The sequence below is a fragment of the Poecilia reticulata genome, linkage group LG13 (genome assembly GCF_000633615.1).
Source record: "Poecilia reticulata strain Guanapo linkage group LG13, Guppy_female_1.0+MT, whole genome shotgun sequence".
Lineage (NCBI taxonomy): Eukaryota > Metazoa > Chordata > Actinopteri > Cyprinodontiformes > Poeciliidae > Poecilia > Poecilia reticulata.
The window spans coordinates 16,047,808-16,070,500 of NC_024343.1; the positions used below are offsets into that span (position 1 = coordinate 16,047,808).

Below are 22,693 nucleotides of genomic sequence, written 5' to 3' on the forward strand. Positions count from 1 at the left end.
GCACACACACTCACACCTAGGGACAATTTGGAGAGGCCAATTAAACTGACAGTCATATTTTTGGACTGTGGGCGGAAACCAGAGTACCCGTAGAAAACCCATTCATGCAAAAGGAGAACATGCAAACTCCATGCAGAAAGACCGGGGGCGGGAATCGAACCCAGAACCTTCTTGCTGCAAGGCATCAGCTCTACCAACTGTGCTACTGAGCTTAGTTTCATGATATTTACAGAATTGTGATTTTTATGCATTTGCTAACTATAAAGAAACCAAAAAATAGAGAGAGGATATTATAACAGTATACATCAGTGTGTTTTTATATAATTACAGCACTATGAATAACCAATGCTCTGTTGCTTTAAATAAAAGCAATAACACTGTGTTATTTTTTTCAGTTTTTTTGCCTTTAGCAGTCTACAAAAAAAAAAAAAACAGAAACAAAAAAAACAGACCATCCTTAAGTTTACTTGGGAGAAACTACACTTTGAATGGTCAATACAAACTTTCTCTTCTGGCGCAGATTACACTTAAAATTACTGTTTAAGATCTTCAGAACATAATCTATTTTGGGTCCAGATAGTGAAACAATTAAGTTCCATTAATCTGCTAGAATAATGTGCCTCATAGATAAATGGATGAATCCATTTGCCATATCAGACTCTCTTTTTTTCTCATTTCTCCACTTCCACAAGCTATAAACATCATTAAACAATTGTGGGGTCTGGAGAGAAAGTCAATTATTGCCTCCCTAATGAGTTTAGAGAGCTTTTGTTTATGAGAAATGACCCAATATCCCAGCACCAGTGAGTGCTGAAGGAGTGCACACAGGGGCTGTTGTGCTAGAAAAGCAACTACATACCGCTCTGTTTATTAATTGCTTATTTCATTATTTCATTTTTTTTTACCATAAATTTAACAACGTATGGTTTAATTTCCTCAGGCTTACCACCAAGTGGAACACCAGTGCAGGTAATGAAGCTACATGGCATAGATGGTTGGAAGAAAAGAAGCAAAGATAATTTCCTTTATGCCTTGCATAACATGATCCTTTTTCCCCAGATGTCATGCGTAGAGGAAGAAATTGACCGCATGAGTGAATCTTTCCTGCAGCTAAGCATGCAGATGCAGAGGAGATCTCAAATAAGCACAATGTTAAAGGAGAGGGAGAACGGTGCTGCAGAAAAGGCGGTAATTAGAATGATTGGTTGTATATTTAAAATCCTAAAATTATATATGATTTGTACCTTATTGTTTAAATTGAATGATGTTTTGTCCCACTCATAAGTGATTTCTTTCTGTCTTATTTCCTGTGTGTTTTGAAGTTTTTGTCACAGATTTGTTTTTATTCCATACAGCCAAAATTGTTTAAATTCCCTGAACCTTTTCAATGTTTTAACTTTACAGTCACAAACCACTTTTTAACCCTGTCATGCATAGCGGTCACTACAGTGGACAGCTGTCTAAAAGTCCTTTTCTTGTGTTTCTTGTGGATTTTTATGTTATAAATGCACACAGACCACTGAAATGGACACTAATGCATCATAAAATACACCATCATCTACTGGCCATCAGTTGCAAATGCAAGACATTATTTTTGTTAAATCCAATATGACCGACAGACAAAGAAGCATGCCAACTGACCCGGTCCCTCCTTCTACTGTAGACGACTCTTGCAGGTAAAAAAATATATTGTGACATCAGATAACCCCTAAAGACCAATACTACTGATGTATTTTTCAAATAACAACTTTGTATTTGGAGAAAATTACAACTGATCACCTAAAAAAAAAAATAATAATTCTACCTTTTTTTTATGCCTTAAGAAAATATTTTTCTTTTAAATCCTGACACAAAGGATCACAATTAATGCATGAAAGGGTTAATAAACTCTTGTTATAGAAAAGGCTACTTCTGGACACCAGTCACATTGTAGTGCAGTTTTATCCCTAAGCAGCTCATGACCACTGTATCTTAACATTTGTTTTGCTTTTATGGATCTAACAGTGAAAACAAAAAAACAGACATAACAGTCCTAACAATGTTTTTAGTTTTGGGGATTTGGAGTTTGTTGTAGTCATCTTAAATAAAAATTCTCGAGAAGATTAAAAGGACAATTTACGATAATAGTACAGTAATCACACATCACTACTATCAGCAGGTTCTCCAACCTGAGCTCTAATTTCTGCAGCTCATCCAGAGTTACCATAAGAATTGACCCAGTGAATAATAATAATAATAATATCCTTGCCGAACCTGTTAGTTTGGGTGAACAATAATTTTTTTTAGTAGATTTGCAGTTTGGATAAACTCTTTTCATTTCCAGATGATGACTCAACAATTCTGAGACGGGATACAGTAACTTGGATTATTGTTTCATAACCCTGCTTTGAACATCTCTGGTCCTTTCTCCCTAATCTGTTTGTGTTCTTTGGTTTTCATGATACTGTTAACAGACCTCATAGCTTTATATACTGAAACTTAAGATATTTATTCTCGTTAAATTACACATTGTTGTACTGGATTTGATTTATGTATGAAAGTAAAACAGACCGAATACAAATATACTTCTTAGTTCTTCACTCAACTTTATAAAAAACAAAAACAAAATTGTAACGTGACAAATTTTGAAAAGGTTCAGAGAGTTGACTATTTTTCTAGACCCTGAACAAATAAGAGACACATTGCATTGATGTTAATGGGAATAATTACTTGAACAAATCCCTCCTTCATGTCGACGTAAATGTGCTCCAAGTCATTCTTGACATGGAAGATAAAAGCTCACATTAGGGTGCATAAGTATGATGAGTGAACGAGTGGTCTATTTTTGCAGAGGGAAACATCAACAAGCACGCCAAGCCTGAGTCGTAACGGAACGATCCTGTTGGAGCTGAAGAGATGTTACGTATCACAGCGGCTCGACGAGCTGCACACCACGTTAAACCAAATGAGACGTTGCCAGCTGCGTGGCGGCGAGCCGAGAGACGGAACGAGAGGCCGCGAGGAAAGCGATGATGGCTCCGTTCGGCACGGAGAAAAGGAGCATGATCCTGCCACGGAGCGCCGCAGTCCTCTAGACCGCCAGCGGAGCGCCGCTCTTTCAGCTGGTCAGAAACTCAGCCCACGCAGCCCGGAGAGAGCAGAGGTCTTTTAAATGATAAAGCGGAGAGTTACATTTCCGACCAGCAGAGAAGCGGCTCTGTTCAGACCAACAATCCTGACATCTTAATGGATCAAACTTTCCGGCGCACCAAAGATCAACTCCATTAAAAAAAAAAAAAATCCCCCAGAGAAATCTAAAGCATAATAGACAAACCTAAAGGAAAATAGAAAAGGACACAAAACTATTACGAAAATATATTTGATGTTTTGCTTTTCATTCAGATGGCAATGTCATCTTCTTTATTTCAGAGGCTTCTTTTTCTGTAGTATTTGGCCTCTAATAGCTTTGAGCTAATACTGTACAAGATAATACATTTGTCTGCTAAAGCGTGATTCCAGTACCATGCAGTTCAGCTGTGCCCTGTTAACTACCAGCGATGACAGACAGGAATATATTCTGGCAACGAGCCGCAGAATGACTCAACCTGTAACATTATCTAGACAGCGTCTCTGTCAGGAGGTAATAAAGGGGAAGCACTACTGCCTTTAGAACAACCTATGTTAATTGTAATAATCTAATTTAGATGACAAACTAAAACTGAATTGCATTTTTTCTTGTTTCCTGGTAACAACTTGTCTTTGTTTATATATTCAATAAATAAAAATCCAAGTTAGGATATTACTTGCTTCTGCCATTCAGAGGTGGACTTGCTTGTTTGCTTTGGATCATTGTATTGCTGCAAAACCAACATAATGCAATCCCATCTTGAGCTTGACCTCAAGGTCACAAACTGATGCCTGGAGATTTCTGTTAGAGAACAAAAAAAATGATAGTTTACAAAAAATTATCCTCCAGGTCCTGTAAAAAGCAAAGCTGCCCCACTATTACACACATACCTCTATGTTTCTATATAAGCTGAAATTGTTTTAGTTTAATGTCAGATTTAATGGACGCTCAAATGTTCAAAAACAAGTTCTCCCTTTGTCACAGAATATTTTCTCAAAAGTCTTGAGGATTTGTGGAGTTTTTTTTTTTGTACAGAAGTAATTTGCCCCCCTGCAACTCTTCTCTAGGTGTTTACAGTGCTTTACATGTTTTTCTGGGTTATTTTTTTTGACTAACCTGATGAGTTGCTAACACTCTCTTGGAGTAATTTTGGCCAGTCTACCACTTTTGGGTTCCATTTTGGTCTTCCTTTGTTGATAATAGCTCTCCCTGTGGTTTGCTGGATTTCCGCAGCCTTAGAAATGTCTTTGTAACCCTCTCCACATCATGAGTGCCAATCAGAGGAGAAACCTAAGCTTCATAACCGCTGCTTTCTTCTGGGCCAGCGCTTTATCTGACACGCAGGGTTCTGGGTCTTATAATAGAAAGTCAGTATTCCTACTGGGGGGGCTGTGAGCCAAATCAGAAGGTCAGATGGAACAAGTCTTCACTTAATATCAGTGTTAGCTTTCAGCTCCATGCCAAGTCCCCCTTGTAGAATCCAGCAATGCCCCGCAGCTACGTGTGGGTGCTTGTTTGTGAGTATGTGAGGTGTTGTTTAGTGATTGACCTGAGATTATGTGCTTATCAGTTAGATTAGCTTCTTTTGCCACTGATCTGACCTGCACGTCTGCTTCACAGTGCCACAGACGCACAGCAAACTGCTGGAGGAGCCCGCGTGTGTAAATCTGTGGGATGTTTTGCAGTTGTACCACATTATACTTGCTCTAGTTGTTTAGATCGCAACACATGGGTTATTTCGGGAAGATTAACTTCATGTGACATCTGTGTGGGTATGTTTTCAATCGCATGTTTGTAGGCTGCAAACTGTGCTCCCTTTGAATTTTTCCCCTCAATCAAGTCACGGTAACTAATCAAGTGCATGCGGACCTAATCTGTGTTTGTTCATTTGGTTGAAAACATTTTATGAGTAAACTACTGCTACTACAAAGTGCTGTACAGATCAATGAACATTTGAAATATGGAAAAGCCAAAAAAAGACAATAAAATCAAACACGTTTGCTCAAGATTTAGATTAAATGTATGATTAGAGAAGAAAACAAAATGTATCTTTATTCTTTAACAAAATCGACATTATCTTTCAACCACACACACACACACACGCACACACCCCCACACACACACACACACACACACGCACGCACGCATGCACGCACACACACACGCACACACACACACACACACGTTTCTTTTGATATTCTAAGTGAATAACTGTGAAGAAGGAAATGCAGAGAAATAATGTCCTCAGAAATCACCTAATTACTAAACAAAGTTCACAACATTAGTGCCAGAAAGCCTAACTGAACACACAGTGTCCATGGTGATGCATGGCAGTGGCAGCATCATGCTGTGGAGATGCTTTCCTTCCACAGAGGTGGGAAAACTAGTCTGAGCTGATGGAAACATGGACAAAGCTAAATACATGGCAGCTCTGCAAGAACATAGATGCAACAAGAGGCTATTAAAATGAGTGACTGTAACATGACAAAATATTGCAAAGTACACTGGGTACGATTATGTTTGCGAGACGCGCTCTTCAGACACGGCGCGCAACAAAACAGTTAATCGTGCCGAAGGATGAGTGATGTCTGGCTCTAAAAGCTGCAGCTTTAAGAGGTTTTTCCTGTAAGACACACATGAGGTTTACATCTCAATTTCCTCATGTTTGATCCATGACTGCCTGCTGTAATCATGTTATAATCTTGAAATCCTTCCAAATCCCTGGAAATCTGCTCTATGGTCCTGCAAGCACTCTCACACACAAGCCATCCTGGTAGATATGAACCAGCATATACACTTCTGACCACTTAAATTCCTCCATTTTTGAGCGCTCTCTCGATTTTAGCGTCATGAATATCTGCTCTCACAACGACTTCCTGTTTGAAAAGTTATGTCAATATATGCAGCAATCGTATGTTTATAGGCTGCAGCTGTGCTCCCTTTAAATTTTTTTATATATGGCACTGGAAAAAACGAAGAGCCCACTGCACTGATCCCCTTTGAAAACCTGTTGGTTATTCCACCAAATATTGATTTCTGAACTCTTCCTGAGTTAAAACATTAGTGTTGTTGTTTCTAAATGAACATGAACTTGTTTTCTTTGCATTATTTGCATTATTTGAGGTCTGAAAGCGCTGCATCTTTTTCATTATTTTGACCATATCTCATTTTCTGCAAATAAATACTACATTTTTGCTTTTAATTTCAGAGACATGTCAGAAATTCATAGATTAGAAAAAAAACAATGTTCTTTTTACTCAAACATATAGCTATAAAAAGTAAATTCAGAGAAACCGATCATTCTAAATGGTTTTCCTGAGCTGCATATATGCACATCTTCTTTAAAGAGCAACAGTGTAAAACCACATCCATTCACTCTACACAACGTTGGTTTTTTTGGCTTTGGTTCTTGCAGCTATTAGGTCTGCATGTAAGGAAGAGAAATAGTTCTGAAGCTTCCTGTAGGCTTATATTGAGTTTGCAGTCTGTCACTAAGCAGGCCCTTAGTCACCATGGCGCTGCGTTACTGTTGCTATGGTTTCCTTATCTGCAGGATGTGGTTCAACCAGACCTGCCATATTTAGTCTGCTTCTCAGCAAGCAAGCCTGCTGCTGCTGGATGCACTTAGCATCCCTGGTTTTTTTCACTGTGTGAAGTGGCTCTGTTGTGTAAATTTTTACTTTTGCACTTTTAGCACAACAGTAACATCATCAACACCATGTACAATTACATAGAGGGGACTGGTAAACCAGAAATTAGACTTCTTTATCTTTGAAATTACAAAATATTGAATAAAATAAGGCTGGCGAACCTCACCGAGCCTACATTCTTGTTTTGTTTATGTAATCTGCTTATAGTTCCAGATACAAGATCTGCAGGATTAAATACTCTGAGATTATTATCTCTCTTTAAGGCTTTATCACAGTCTGGTCTGAACCTGCCAGCTACGTCTTAGTGCAGTTCAGGACAAGGTTGGAAATGAAGGAGTTGATCAGCCCTGGGGACTAAAGTCGTCCTCGTCAGCCGAGTCCTGCAGCAAGGACAGCGGAGTCCGAGTCCCGAGGGAAAACACTTCAACACTTGGAAAGCAGTGAAGGTTCTGTTAGGATCCTGGAAGCTCATTTAATGATTTTCTTTTTCCAAAGAGCTTCAGCAGAGACATTAGACATTTAATGTCTTTAATGGAAAGAGGCGCCTTACTTTATCTTGTTCTAAATCTATACATTATAAACAACTGATTTGAATCTTTGTTTCCCATTTAAATCATTGCTGAACATGGCTTTGTGGCAGAAAAAGGAGCAATGGAGAGGAGAAAGTGGATAAATGACAACTAAATGAAATTCTTTACAAAATAAGGAGACCATCAACTGATGAATCATGAATTGCAGTTTTCAGTTTAAGACCCAACTCTTCAGCGGACGCAGACCGTTTCCAACACTGACACTAATGATGCACTTGCCAAGAAAAATCAATAACGGTGTTCAAAGTTTTAATTATTTCCCATAACGATGATCTGGTCGTCTGGAGGCTCTGGGATTTGTACGACAGCAGTAAACGTGCAAGGAATAAATCAAATTCATGAAGTGAAGTAGTGTGTGCATCATCCTTTTTCAACTAAATAAGTTTGACACCTCAGACTTGGTGAACTTTCCAAAGGCTTTCAATTTATCTTAAGTCTCGAGTCGAGAGCTTTTTGTTTTTACCTCATTAAAGAAGTCATCAAGTCATTATTTTTCGTACTGCCATTAAAGTTGTGCAGCTTTACTTTGGGAAGTTCTTAGACCATTAAATGTACACAATGCTGATTATAGATGGCTAACAATTTAAACTCTTCCATTTTAGTCCACTGGTTTAATTATGCTCTTTGTACATTTCCATATTTTTCTATATTACAATCTGAAACTAAAACAAGTGGAGCATGACTAAGAAGTGGTTAAATAAGTAGACTAGTGCATTACTTTTCACCACACTACATTGCCCCTGTGTGACCTTTCAAGGTCTCCTAATTTTCAAATAAATCCCATGTGTGTAAATTATTCTTAGCATAATAATAATTATGCTGCATATTTGTGCAGACCGCAAAGTTTTGCTAAAGAACATCAGTGAAGAAAAACAATGACGATCAGGGAGCACAGTGGACAGGTCAGGGATAAATCAGGGTTAGCTTATAGAACAATAAAGATATGAACATCTCACAGAGCACTGGACAATCCAATTTAAAATGAAAGGAGTGTGGGACGGCTAAACCTTTTAAAATCAGGCTGTCCAGCTGAACTAACAGCCAGGGGAATAGCAGCATTTATTGGAGAAGCAGCCAGAAGGCACAAACTGTAGTCTCTGCGTTTTCAAAGCTGGTTACAACATACCTCAGAAAACAAACAACTGTACTTACAGCAAATGAGTCTGAGTACATGTACTGCTACATACATGGCTATTCAGATAATTATACATGGCTTTGAATTGGTCCATCACATTCTAATAAAAGACTTCAAAATAATTGGTTATAAAGTGACAAAATGAAAAAAAGGGTGGGAATACTTCATTTTCCTGTTATTACTTAAAGGCTTGACCATCTGGAACATGTTTTGTGCCTTGTTATGATGACTGGAGAGGTTGAAATAATGTAAGGGCTCAAGTGTTTTTTTAAAAAAAAAAAGGAAATGTCATGAGTGGGCTTCTCTAAACCTTATGTAACACATGACAAACTGAGGAACCCCCTCCTCTTTCATACTTCTGTTATGCTTTTCTTTTTTTTTCCACTCCATTGATTTGCATCAAATGTCTGCAAGCTATTCTAGGAGCTGCTCGGATTTGTTTTCAGTCAAATAAAAACAAATTAGTTGAAGGGGGAGCCTTCTTAGGCAGGACCCAAATGGCTATAACAAGATCATGCACGTTGTGTTGTGGGTGGGAGTAACTCACGCATGCGTATCAAACCCTCTCTTCCTGCCAGGCGCTAAGTGGAAAACAAAGAGTGAGCAGCGGCTAGGAAATACGGTCAATAGCTTTTTTTTTTTTTTTTAATGAAAGAGATAGATTTGAATTAATCGACAATCTTTACCGTATGTCGTGTAAAATAGGAGAAGTGTTGCTGTTTGGGTCTACTCAAGACTTCAAAATCTCGAGGCTGTATGTGAGTGAATCGGCTTTGTTGTTATAGAATCCACAGGTTCTGGTCTAAGATTCTTCTTCTTTTTTTTTTCTTTAGAAGAAAAGAAAGGACTTTTGTGAATGGATCTGGACTGAGGTGACTGCATTTGTGGGCGAGGAAACTGTTGCATCACTCCAGTTTGCGTTCGCACATCACGGACCTGCTCATTCCATCCAAGTGCCGGGGATGATGACATTTCCTGTCTGCGTGTAGATGAGAAACTGCGAGCCGAGAAGCCGTAAATGCATAGATGGGCTCGTAAAACTGCTTAAAAAAAAAAAAAAAAAAAAAAAAAAAAAATCAGTTCCCCGCACTTCTGCAGAGCGTCACTTGACTTGTCGCGCCTCGCGTCGCTTCTTTCAGCAGGTGGGTTTTCACTCGTGGGGCAGAGAGAAGTTTCCTGCGCTCGGGGCGGCCGAGGAGAGGCGCTGTCTGTGGTCCTGAACTCGCATATCTCACCCAGGAGTTGGCCTTGAAGACAACTTCAAAACGGGGCTGGAGTTGCAGCAGCGGTTGTCCCACCAGCAGCTCCTCCTCCTCATAGGGCTGAATATGCCAACTCTGCACCGAGTTCAACAGCAAACGTTGCTTCTGTTGTTGTTCGTCGGTAAGTGTTACATTTTGAGGTTGGCTTATACATTGTCTGGTTTAAATGATCAGCGTTGAATGCTGTGTGTTTGGCCGTGGCGCATTCACGGTTGTGAACATTTTCCAGAGCTTTCCGTTCGTTTCGTAAAATGGGTAAACTGGAGGAAAGAAAGCGATGTTGGGCTGTATCCTCTTATTTCCTTCTCGTCTCCCTCTCTGTCCTCTTGTTTGTCTTCTCTCCGCCCACATAATGTTTTTTTTTTAAAATAAAATAAAAAAGGATGAGATAAAAAATCAATGTTGTCACTGTCTGCCCAGGGCAAGACTCTGGTTATGTAACAGCAATGGGCCTAACATAGTCACATAGACATTTTGTGACATTATAAGCAACTATAAACCATCATTTGATAAAAGAAAACATATAAAGTTTTATGAATATACAACTGTCTGTTACCATATGAATACAACTACATACCACTAATTTTGACCACTTGATTCTTTTATTTATGGAAAATAGTTCATTTAAAAAAAAAAGCATAATTTGAAGCCTAATGTCATTACCAGACAGAGCAAGACAAACAATGTCTGTTGTACCATTAGTGTTTTTCAGTGGTGCAAATTTTGACATACATCTCTTGATAGAAGGCCTAAACAATGTTTCCTCGTTCTAAGGAGCCACAAACGAGGGAGTGAAGGAGTTATGTTTGCAGACTCTATGCATTTATAACCACTGCATCATTTGCCTTTTTTACTCAATTCCCTCCCCACCTTATTCAATTAACTGAAATGCAATTATATTCCAGCCTTCTCAGTTTTCTCACAGTATGTTAAAAACGCCTTCAAATGCTTCCCATAGTTTCTGTGATCTTTACCAATATTGCAAAACCAAGAAAACTTTACTTGGCAGGAACCACAATATTTTCTTTGTCAATCTTTCATAACACAGAACTGTAAGTTTAAGTTTATGCCTGTGTTTATGTAAACTGAGTTCTGCGTCTGGCTTTGTGTTGGATTGGACACGAACAGATTAATGGAGATTATGAAACTTTAAAAAAAACAACAAAAAAAAAACCCTATCACTCATGAGATTATTTTTTCTTTATTAAAAAACAAACAAACAAAATGTTTGTATTTGTTGTCGAAGTTTGAGTGGCTCTACAAGACAACAATCAGTTACTTTCTTGTAAGCTGTGTGTTTAAGCATTTCCTTCTGGAAATGCCCAAAATAAACACCATCAATTTTGGAGCCATTACCGTCAGACTTTTTTTTTTATTACCTAAAAGACATCTAAACCAATTCCAGTGTCAATAAATTATTTATTGCTTAAATATCTGCTGTTTGCGACGGTGGTAGGAGTTCAACCTGTAATTGGTGGGTTGATGGTTCGAGTACCCACCGTGTCTGCTGGTGGCGGTCAGAGGCCGTAGTGGCGTGGGTGCCTAGCAGCTTTGCCTCTGTCAAACTGCCAGAGCCACAGCTACTATATTGTAGCTGTGGCTACAATGTAGTAGCTTACCACCATCAGCGTGTGAATCCAGTGTGAAGCGCTTTGAGGTCCTCAGGGCTTGATGAAGCCATTTATCTCTCATTTTATCAAATCTAGGATAGATACATTCTCCCTTCTGCTCGTTAGCTCTTTTACTTATTGGTTTAAATTATTTTTATTCTTCCAGATCAAATACAGAGGAAAATGTTCAAGACTCATTAAACACTTTCTTGAAAGTTGATGAATTTTAAATATGGAAGTATGAGTCAATTGTGGACATAAATGTGTGCGATATTGATTCTTTTTTTTTAGTCCACTTGAGCAGGCCAGTATGTGTCGATGTGGCGTCCGACACCGACGCAGTGCTGGGAGGCTCCATGAAGCTGACATGCATCTCCTGTTTGAAGAGGGAGGAACTCAAACCAAACACAAGTGTGAATTGGTATTTCACGTCAAGTGAAAACACCACATATGACAGAATTCATGTATGTTTCCAGAACAGTGTTGTGTACGACCCGTACTTTTGAGTTCTGTGCTTGATCGGTTTAGACTGTTAGTGTTAAAAGTTGTTTTTTTTCTTCTTCTTCTTTTTACCTAGATTTTTGAAATTAACAAAGGAGGCCTGGATGGACCCTTTAGAGACCGTCTGGTCTGGAATGGTAGCAAAGACCTGCAAGACGTCTCCCTTTTGATCCTAAATGTCTCAAAGAGCGACCGTGGTACTTATGAGTGCCACGTTAATCGCACTTTTGACTTTGGGGTCTATACACCATCGACACAGACAGTAAAGAACATCACACTGACCGTGAAAGAAAAAGGTACGGTTGTGTCCATTGTTTTGTGTGTAAATACAGCAGAAACCAGATATTCAACTCACTGTGTGAAAAGACACCCATTTTTTGTCTCAGTTAGTGATGTAGCATTACACCGCCATTAAAAAACAAGCAGAAAAAGAACAACCAATTACTCACCCTAGAAGACTGCATCGCCTATAGCAACCAGGGTCAACCATACTTCCTCAGTAAGATGGCAATTTCTTTCACTCCCAATACCTGACGGAATCACTCTTAAGATACTCTTAAGACTTCTTGACAATCATTTTTGGGCTAAGATAGAAGCTCTCTGAGGGATCTGAAAATCCTTCTGCACACAGGCTCTGGTGTTCAGCTGAAAGCTGCTAAGCAGTTAGAATGTTTTATTTTAGAGCTGCCTGAATCAACACTGCACTGTTTAGATGCAAAACTGCTGGCCTCTGTGCACCTAGCCCTGTCTCTGTGCTCTGCCTCCTCTTCATCTGATTTTAAAATGTTTATCAGGCCAGCATGACTTGCTTTGTAATTATAAACCCAACTTTTTGTCTCTGCTAAGTGATGCATTAGTGTGAAAGCACTCTGCCACTAACAATACCTCTTCCCTTTCCCCACTCTTCTCTATGTTGTGACTGGTTTGAAAAAAAATAAATAACAACTGTGTTTTGTTTTGTCTGCCTTTATTTTTTTTCCATTAAAGCTTTCTTCTATTGTCTGTGAAGGGCTTAATTCAAACCAGCTACTTTGCTATCTGTTTAAAACTGGGTAATGTATTATGCTTCCTGGATGTTTGGCCTGCTGAATGTTTCATCTTCCACCTCAGTCGAATATACAAATCAACGTGTATATTTGGAAGCTCCTAATTCTGTTGCATTTCTTTAGATTTTCATTTTCAATGCCTGCATTTGGTAGAACTTTTAATAAGATGCATATACACGCAGAATGCCGCAGTCAGATTTCTTTCTGCGCAAATATCAAAAATCTTCCTTCATATTTCATACAACAGCGGTATCGAGTTCCAGAAAGCCTTTTCTGCAGCAGCCACTATACAATATGTTCTGATAATGATTTTCATGGTAACAAAGTGGAAACGTTTGCCTTCACTGGATCTGTGCTTTCTCATCTAAGGGATCATATTACAAAAACAGCCAAATCAAGTTGGACAAACGCGGTTCTTCTGAGAAGGTTTTCTGGAATTTGGTACAAACAAACAGGTTCACAGTGGCTCAAAAATGTTAAGATTTTATATACAATTTCCAAACGTCAGTGTGTTGTTCTCAAGACGTTTTAGTTCCCAAAGTCCAGTTTCATGTTTGAATCGTCTGTTAAGATTCTCCTCCAAATGAAGTTTAATTGTGATTGATGGGTGACGTTCAGTGCTTCGCAAAAGCATTTATGCTTCTTTTATATTATTAAAACTGTCAGTACACCAACGCATTTTATTAGGGTTTGGTGTTATAGACCAACAAAACAATTCACAAGCAGTTAAATAGAAGGAAAGTAATACGCAGTTTGCACACTTCCAGCTGAAATATTGAAAGTGTTGCAAGCATTTGTTTTGTATCTATTCTCAACTTTCCTGCTTGTCAAAAAAGAAAAAAACAAAAGATAAATATTCCCATGGGATGATAAGGCCATGCCATGTTTTGCCATGGGAAAGCGCTATTCAAGGTGATGTGTGGTGTTAGTTTTCCATCATCTTCTGTTTGGCTTCAACATGCCTTGTGACAAAACTTTAAACTGGGCGAATTACATATTTTCTTCTCGGAAGGCTTTGTTGTTTTTATCCACTTTAGAGATCAGATTTGGATAGTTTATGGCTAATAAAGGCTTGCTGGCAGATTCTACCACCTGAGCTGTGAACCAGCTTAGAGGATTAGGGCTGAGAAAGCAGGTCAAACTTTTCAGTGTTTTGTTTATAAATAATAATAGTAATAATAATAATAATAATAATAATAATAATAATAATAATAATAAAAGTTGAAAACAATTTTTTCTCAGTTCAGAATTATGCACAATGTTCTGATGGTCGATTACATAAAGACCCAAAAATACACTGAATTTTTGGTCATATGTGAAACAGCTTAAAGGATATAAATACCTTTGCAAAGCACTTCAGTCTCCAATGATTTTTTAAAATCTTTTACTACAGCTAAGTGAAGAATTTTAGAAAATATAAACACATAGAATAGTGAAAACTCTGTTTCTTATGGATTTAAAGATAATAATTTGATGCTATAATTGTTTTCAAACAACAAAAAGAAATGTCTGAGCCAAGAACCACTGTGAGTTTGCACCTCCATTTTATATCATACACAACCCTGTGGAGCTTTCACAGTTCAACAGGCAGGTTTGCTCTCTGCCTGCATGTAACTTTGTGAAATCTCTGCAAGGCACCTTCCCTTTCACATTTTTAGATTCTAATATCATCACTCAGTACTTATGCCCATCATATTTACCTGTATATTGTTAGCTTGATCTAAAAGGTAATGCATCCTAAAAGCATGAACTTATAAGAAGAATGTTTTTTTTTAACAGTACTTACTGTAATTGGTAATCAGACAGTATCTCATTACTCCTAAATATACATAAAACAAATGTTTTTAGTAGATTAACAGAAAGTGGGATTTTTCATCTTGTTAACAAAATGTATGTTGCATGGAAACCATCGTGTTTTGGGTTTTTCATGTCTAGAGACAAATAAAATATTTTATTTTTGAATAAACCAAAATACAAGTCAAGACAGAATGTGCTGTTCCAGGCTAAGCTACAAAAGTTCAGTGAAAATTTACATTTCAGAATAAGAGAACATAAACTTGGTTGTTGTGCAACAAAGTTGTGTGTGTGTAGCTCAGCCGTTCAAGGCTGCCAGCCTGTCCTGGTAAGTGCAGATTTCTTCATTGAATATCATCCAATGGTTATTTTGCAAGTGTTTCTGAAAATGTGCTGATGGCATGAAAATGTGCTGACAGCAGTCCTCTTCTAGTGCATTCATTTCTGTGGCCATTAGCCTGGAAAACATCCGGAAATTGTTTCCAATAAATTCAGTTTTTTTTTTTTTTTTTGCTTTTGCATTTTGCTGTCAGACTGGATTGCATTTGGCAGTAGAATATTTAGTGAGAAATTTAGTTTCATCGAGCCGACTTGCTGCCAAGAACATAGAGAACAGCAGGTTTATATTGTTTTGTCATTATCATTAGGGGCTAGTGCAATATGAAAACAACCTTTACTATTACTACCGCTTTACTAAAAAACATATTTTCTGGCTAATAATGAATAATTAATGCTTTATGCTCTTCCCACTGCCTCTTTAAAATGACAAACACCTTCATTTCTCAATCACTTTCTAATTAGCACCAAGCTAAAAGATCCAATGTGTAAAATGCTCTATATTAATAACAAAGTTAGCAAGGAACGCATAAATAAAAATACAAAACAAGGAATAAACATGAATACATAATACTTAAATTGAACGTTTTATTTAGTCAAATAAGTAACCTGCTGATATCTCGTCCTCTTCGTCATAAACGACGTGAGATTTTTTGCCAGCCGTGTTCAACGAGCTCAGGACATTTCCTCAGAGCCGCAGCAGAGTCTGTTTTGTTATTCACAAAAAATGGTGCAGAAAATGAAGGTGTGCTGAATAAAGCTTGTGCCTATCTGCTGTTTGTGCTCCGCAGCCTCCAATGACACCACCGCAATCTACTCTGAGATCATGATGTATGTCCTGCTGGTGTTCTTGACCTTGTGGCTGCTGGTGGAAATGGTCTACTGCTACAGGAAGATCTCGAAGTCTGATGAGCAAGCGCAGGACACGGCGTGAGTTTCGCACGTTTCCATGCGCTCAGATCAGTGCGAGCTAACGACAAACACAGTGTTCTGATGTGTGATCTGTAGCATATCAAATGGATCTAATCTGAAAAGGATGTTTTGCACCTGTGGATCCTTGAATCTCGTACTCTTACTCTATGCTCATACAATTCCAGACATCAATGGCTGAGATTTAGCAGGCTGTCAGACAGAGAGCTAGACTGAAAAGGTCAGACTAACAGACAGATATGGGAATAATTGAAAATTGAGTATGTTCCCTGCTCTGGTTTTTAACCCTCTTACATCTTTAATCTGTTTTTTTTTTTTTTTTCCTCCACGGAAGCCAGCCAGCCAGACACACCTGAATTATTGCAAGCTCTGCTGACTGTTCGTCTTTTGAGCAACCTTTTAACATCCAAGCTGGATTTTCAGCTCCATCGTAAACTGGCTTTTTGTGTCACCTTGTCTCAAAGCCACCTATGTAGTCAGCTCCCACTGGATTTCCACAACATTGACTCTGCCAGCCTATGCCTGTTGACAGCTTTTTCTTTCTTTTTTTGAAAATCATGAGTCATATTGAGTCATATTTTGAAAAGTAACAGATAATGCACAGCACCATGGTTGATTCACCATTCTTGCAATGTGAATAGAGTCCTGCAGCTGCAAACTAAAATGCGGTGTGTTTTAAAGATTCCTTATTTCATGGGGGAGGAAATGTGCAATGCAATCGCAGACTCTGTGAAAATGGTGGCAAATATCTAATGTCACTGTTCGTGCCTTTGGTTAAATGTCATATAGGTTCTTTTTTTTTTTAAATCTGAAACCTACGGAAGAGGATTAGGGCCACTGGGAAAAAAAATTCTGACTTTAATCTCAGAATTATGAGAAAAAAAGTCAGAATTCTGATTAAAGTCAGAATTGTTTTTTTTTTTTCCAGTGGCCCTAATCCTCTTCTGTAGAAACCTCCCCAGAACTCTTTTTCTTTTTTTTTTTAGCTCTTGTGGCCTTTATTCAAAAGTAAATGGTAGGTGGTGCTGCACTTAGCGCTGTGAAATAAGAATAAGACAAGGAGCAAATGGCTTGAACCCACATGTTATAGACAACAGCCTCTGTACATGTATTCTTCACTAACTGAGCCCCTTTTAGTCAAATGTGTACCGTATTTTTTGGACTGTAAGCCGCTACATTTTTCCCCACGCTTTGAACCAAGCGGCTTACATCCCGGCGCGGATTTCCTGTGGATTTTTCTTCCACCACCAGGGGGCTCTTTAGCAGGAAGTGAATCATTGGAAGTCAAAATTAGAAATCAAAGAAGAAAGTGCTGATTTTCATTTAGAACAAGCACATGCTAGCAGCAGGCACAACGGAGGAACGTTTTCAAACTCATATGATGCAGCTTTTAAATTCAAGGCTATGGAGGGAAATAGAGCCACTGCATGTAACATTGGCGTGAACGAAACCATGGTTCGGCGTTGGAGACGCAGGGCTGCGTCCTTAATAGCAAATTCATTAAGGAAGCAGCCCTCTGTGGAGACACCAGCGGCTTATAGCCCGGTACAACTTATATGTATGTTTCCAGTTTTTTTTGTTTTTTGTTTTACTTTGTGGATGCGGCTTATAGTGAAGTGCGCTTTATTGTCTGGAAAATACGGTACATACATAATTGCAGATGTGATTTATATATTAACCATTATTGGTCTTTAACTCATTGCATAGTGTTAAGGTTGGCAATAGGCCAAGAAGGTGAAAAATCTAGGAGCTTTTTGTTAGCCTGTTTTATGGTTTTCAAATATTTCAGTGACTTCTTCTTCTTCTTCTTCTTCTTCTTCTTCTTCTTCTTCTTCTTCTTCTTGCAACTGAAGCAGATTAGTTGTAATTCTATGATTATTATTGGGAGGCCTTTCTTATAATATTCCAGGTCAGCAATTATTTTAAAGTTGTGAACCTTGCTGTGTAAGGTTACCATGACTGATATTTGCATTCCAAATAATTACCTTGGGTAAAGCAAATTAAGCTAGATGGTACTTTGATGAAGCTGTTAAAGCTTTGTAGAGGCTTCAGCCCTTATTAAAAAACACAAAACTGAGCAGCACAGGGGTATTTAACTTCTATTATGTTGGACTCAATTTTTATATGCATTTAACACTGTAAGCTTCTTTAGTCTTTGTAGTCGAGACAGTGAATTAGCTCTAATATCTGAGATAATTGTTTAAGACTAAGATGGGAAGTGACAACAAAAAGAAAGACTTGGTCAAAGATTTAGATAACTTTTCCTTCCTAACATTTGCTGACTGGCTAACAAAGTTCATTTCATTAATATAATTCTTGTTTAGTCTGCAGAGAAGTGGTGTAGGTGCACTGCATGTAACTGCAAGCATTTTTAGTGCTGGGATTTTAAGAGCATGATGATAAATACTGAATGAGTGTGTCAGTTCATCTGGATGTGCACTCGCTGTCTCAACGCTGCACTGATTGCTTTGTCTTTTACGAACTCCACATGGGACATGTGAGGAATTACTTACATGTGACTTGAAGGGAAATGTATGTTGCAGCCTTGTTGTTCCAGACTGAAAAGAAAACTTCTGCCTTCCAACAGGAGAAAACCAAGGCACTCTTTTTTTAGACGCTCCTCTGTTTTCCTGCAGGACAAACTACCTAGCCGTTCCGTCTGAGCAGAAAGACAATCCAGTCGCTCCAGTTACCGAATAAAAGCGCTTTTCAGTGACACGGTATTTCACATGTGATTTCCTCAGCCTGAACCCGATCAGTGAAATCATCCCCTTCCTTCTTGAATCCATTGTTTGTAGCTTCAACACTCATAACTCTGCAGCTTTGTAGACTCCCGTTGCTTCAACCATCACCGTGTCTCATCCTTCACACACATTTTTTAAAAGCACTCATTTCTGTCCTTTTTGGACTCATCTGTTTTTCAGTCACTCTCTTTGATTCTTATTTAGATATCTAATATGTCTATAAGTAGACATGATGCATGATTTTGTGTTTTAGTACTTTGAGGTTATAATGTGTGGCTATAATGTGTGAACATTGTAAAAATAGCAAACTAGTGAGTGTGATGTTTGCATGTTAAGTAGCACTCCATTCTGTTTTCAGGCGAATTAGATGCATTCAGTAGTGCAGAACCTTGCAAAAACCTTGGAGATACAGCGCCTTGAAAAGTTAATTACACGCCTTGAACTTTATCATATTTTGTATCACAAACGTTATTGTATTAATGGGGCTTATAAGTGGCAGATCAATGTGTAATTATAAAGTGAAATACAAATAGACATGGTTATGAAAAGCAAAAGGACATAAAAAAACCCTGTTTGGCCAAATTGATATTCACAGCTGCTTTTAGTCAATTGTAAGACATTTAAGAATGGAGAAAGAAAAAAATTGCAATGAGGGTCATAACATATTTATTTTTAACTTTGAAAACTTTCATTTTTATTATTTCAAAAAAGTTCAAGATATTACTTTTGCAAGGCACTTTATGTCCCATTTATTTATATTTTGCTTCCAGTAAGTCTTTTTTTTTTTTTTTTTGGTCAGCTTGTAAATTATGCTTCCTGGAGGCCTTTTCAAAGTATTTCTTTTGATTTGATTTTCTTTAATCATGTTTAGTCTCACTGGTTCTATGAAAACCAAGCGAGAAGGCTAATGCTTCTCACTGGTCGTGTCGATCCTCGCTGAATTTTCTTGTTTCGTGAAGACATGACTATGATCTGCTGTTGGTAGTTTTTCAGGCCTCACAACTCTCCTTTTGTTTCACACATTTGCAATTTCCCCTAATTTTCACTAAAGGCCTGAACAATTTGTTGCCATCAGTTGGTACAAAGACTTTTAAGCGTTTCTGAACATCTGGCTCAGTGGAAGCAAAGAATAGGGAAACGATAGATGATTTGAAATAACACGTTATTGTCTTTAAATGAACCATTTCAGGTTTACTGAGGGAACCATGTTCTCTGTTCTCTTCAGATATTAACCACTCAGGATGATGGCACAGACAGCACAATCCCGTCGGTGCCACCATGAAGAGGTTTCTCTCAGACGGCGACGTGAATCCCGCCAGCCAACCTTCCCTGTGTATCCACTGTGTCTTATAACAGAAAAGTGCTACATATATATTTTTTCCCCTTTCCCTCTTCTTTATGAAAGCTCTGACATCAAGTGCTTTTACTAATGCAGTAGTTCAGAGGGTAAAACTGTCCTGCACCTATTATCCGATCAATATAGCCATACTGTAGACTATAAGGACCTGCTGATGCGTTGATGTACCACCCATTTCCAAACAGCTAGTGTTGTGAGTTTTGTACCTCGACATTTAATGCTTGACCTAAGGAGAGAGTCTGCTGTTTTAAAGGCTCTTAAACTTGCTCTGCCATGTTTATTTTTCTAACCTTTTTTATAGACCTTGTTGTGATTTTTCAGGTCACAGAGTTCTTTGTACTGGCCAGAAGTCTTTCTATGACGGTCGAACTGAAAAGCTTTTACACTCGTACGTGTCTGTGTACTCTCTGCTTTCCGTTAAATGCTTATAAACATGACATTCTGTAAGAAAAAGACTGTCTATTCAGCTGAATTTTATTTGAAGGTTTTTACTCGCCGCTGTATAAATCTTTAATCCGCATTCGGCTCTGATGTCAGCGTATGCTCAAGGTCAAGTGGTACTGCACTTAGTGCTCTTAAATGTATTCTTGAAGCTTTGACTGTTCCTGAGTGTTGCTATCGAGACCCGGTGTGTGCCTCCTTCAACGATACCAAACTGTAGAAACATCTCTGACTTGATTCCATCATGTTCGGCCATTTTCGTTCTGTTGCAAATACAATAATTCATCTGTGAATTTTACATTTTTAACTTAATAAATATACATTCCACAGTGTGATTTGGCACGTCTCTGTTATTTCCAGAAAATGCCCTCAAATCTTTACATACATAATAATGGCAAGAATTATTTTTTATGAATAAATTGTACATTAGCTACACATTTACAGAAGAGACTGCTTTTTATTAAGTCTCTGCTGAACTAAAGTCAGTGTTGGAGCTCTTCCTCCTGAAGTGAAGGAAAGAAGTGCTCGATTGTGGCTCAGTGGTCTCGAAACCATTTTGCAGATCAAAGTACATTTAGCATTTTTTTTTTGGAAATCAAGGTCCCAGACTCTGAAGGAAAAGTGGAGAGGCGGCACAAAATCTGAGCTGCTTGAGGTTCAGTGTGAAGTTTCCACAGTCGGCGAGGATTTGAGGTGTCATGTTATCTGTCTGCGCTGGTCCACTGCTGCTTTATCCAGAGTCAAAGCAGAAAATTTTATAGCACTTCATGTTTCCCCTCTGCTGAGATGCTTTGCGGCGATTTTTTTCCGAGCAGGATTTTATGCCATCTCATACTGTTAAAATCTACTTTAACGACTGCATTATCACTCTGTTTAATTGGCTATCTAACTCGCCCAACCCCACAGCATCTATGGGACGTTGTCAAGAGAAAGATGAGAGACGCAGCAGCGTCCAAACAGCTGAAGGTGAATATGATATCAACATTGGCTTTCTTCCAGGCAGTTCACCTCCATGCCACGCTGGGTTGATGCAGTCAGTATAAAGGAGTCTCTGCGTACAGAGTGTACATACGCTGGTGTATTTTAGAGAATTTCTGTATAAAAAAATATTTTATTATATTGCTCTTTCATATTATTTTAATTGTGAGGAACTCAGGTTTGGGATCTCATTATCTCTAATCAATAAATATCAAAATGAGCAAAAAGTCTTGACGTATATGTATCCCTCCGAGTAATGAATCCAGCTTTTTGAGTTAATTGAGTAAATTTACTTTATGAATAAATATGCTATAATATTGACTCTCAGCAACGTTTTTCCCCCCCTCCATGTTCTCCACTATTATACACGACTGTTGTGTGATTCAAAGCATTGGAGTAGATTTAGCAACTACACTGAAACCCCCTGCTGTTTTCGACACTCATTAACGCTGCAGAAAAGCGGCAAGCAAAGCACGGTTCGATTTGTTTCTGCTCGACTGTCTGCATTTTGTCAGTCGTCTCGCTGTAAACAAGGCAGTTTTTTCCCCCTGTTTGTTTTCATCAACAAGAATACTGCCTCGGCTCACACAGAAAGGCAGATGTGGAAGACAAAGACAGCAAAAAGCTGCGGCATATTATGCACAGGATGTAACGTACGTTGCTCTTTTAGCTTAACCCAGAGCCAGAGAGTTATAGCTGCGACTGTTGTTATAGCAACTCAGGCATGTTTGTAGCAAAGCAGGCGACGCCATGTCATTTGTGAGACATTCATTAGGGTTCAAAGTTGGTATGCGTACAGAAAAGGACGATAATTGCAGGATTTGGGCAAATCTCGCTCCAGGAGAAAGTTCGGAGGGTTCACACAAAGGAGCAGCTCGGCAGAAATGACTCCGCACTTCACAGAAAATGACCAGGCAGTGGTTCCTTTTCCTCAATCAACTTCACATAAATTGGTTATTGACTGCCCAACACATCCTATGAACTATCCGGGAGCATGGCGTTATGGGTTTAAGATAGACTGTGAAAGGGCAATTTGACAGCGCTCTATTCCTCCTCTCTCCCTGCCTCACACCGTCTCTCCTTTTTCCCATGCTGCCGTTACAATGAGTCTCCCTCAGGATACAGCCCAGTAATGTGGCCCACATTTCACTACATTATGGTTCAGTGAAAGGACCCAGCTGCCTCGACGTTTGTCTAAGCATTTTAAGGCACA

At 38.6% G+C, this 22,693-nt stretch overlaps 2 protein-coding genes across 3 annotated transcripts in view; both read left to right on the forward strand.

Moving 5' to 3' along the window:
- Positions 1-3,286, forward strand: part of LOC103474721 (uncharacterized) — a 67,719-nt gene extending 64,433 nt beyond the window's left edge. Inside the window, exons 101-103 of the mRNA XM_008425876.2 lie at positions 941-969; positions 1,060-1,188; positions 2,831-3,286. Of these exons, the coding sequence (XP_008424098.1) occupies positions 941-969; positions 1,060-1,188; positions 2,831-3,151 (479 nt within the window). The 3' untranslated portion in view covers positions 3,152-3,286. The remainder of the gene's footprint in view (positions 1-940; positions 970-1,059; positions 1,189-2,830) is intronic.
- Positions 3,287-9,538: 6,252 nt separating this feature from the next.
- Positions 9,539-20,837, forward strand: scn3b (sodium channel, voltage-gated, type III, beta). 2 transcript variants are annotated; one of them, XM_008425669.2, is made up of 6 exons: positions 9,542-9,864; positions 11,645-11,817; positions 11,931-12,150; positions 15,822-15,960; positions 18,597-18,680; positions 19,930-20,837. In XM_008425669.2, the coding sequence occupies exons 1-5, from the start codon at positions 9,810-9,812 to the stop codon at positions 18,658-18,660; spliced, it is 651 nt and encodes a 216-aa protein (XP_008423891.1). In that variant the 5' UTR covers positions 9,542-9,809; the 3' UTR covers positions 18,661-18,680; positions 19,930-20,837. The 2 variants fall into 2 exon arrangements, with proteins under 2 accessions (XP_008423892.1, XP_008423891.1); XM_008425670.2 differs by lacking the exon at positions 18,597-18,680 and having other exon boundaries at positions 9,539-9,864.
- Positions 20,838-22,693: the final 1,856 nt, after the last annotated feature.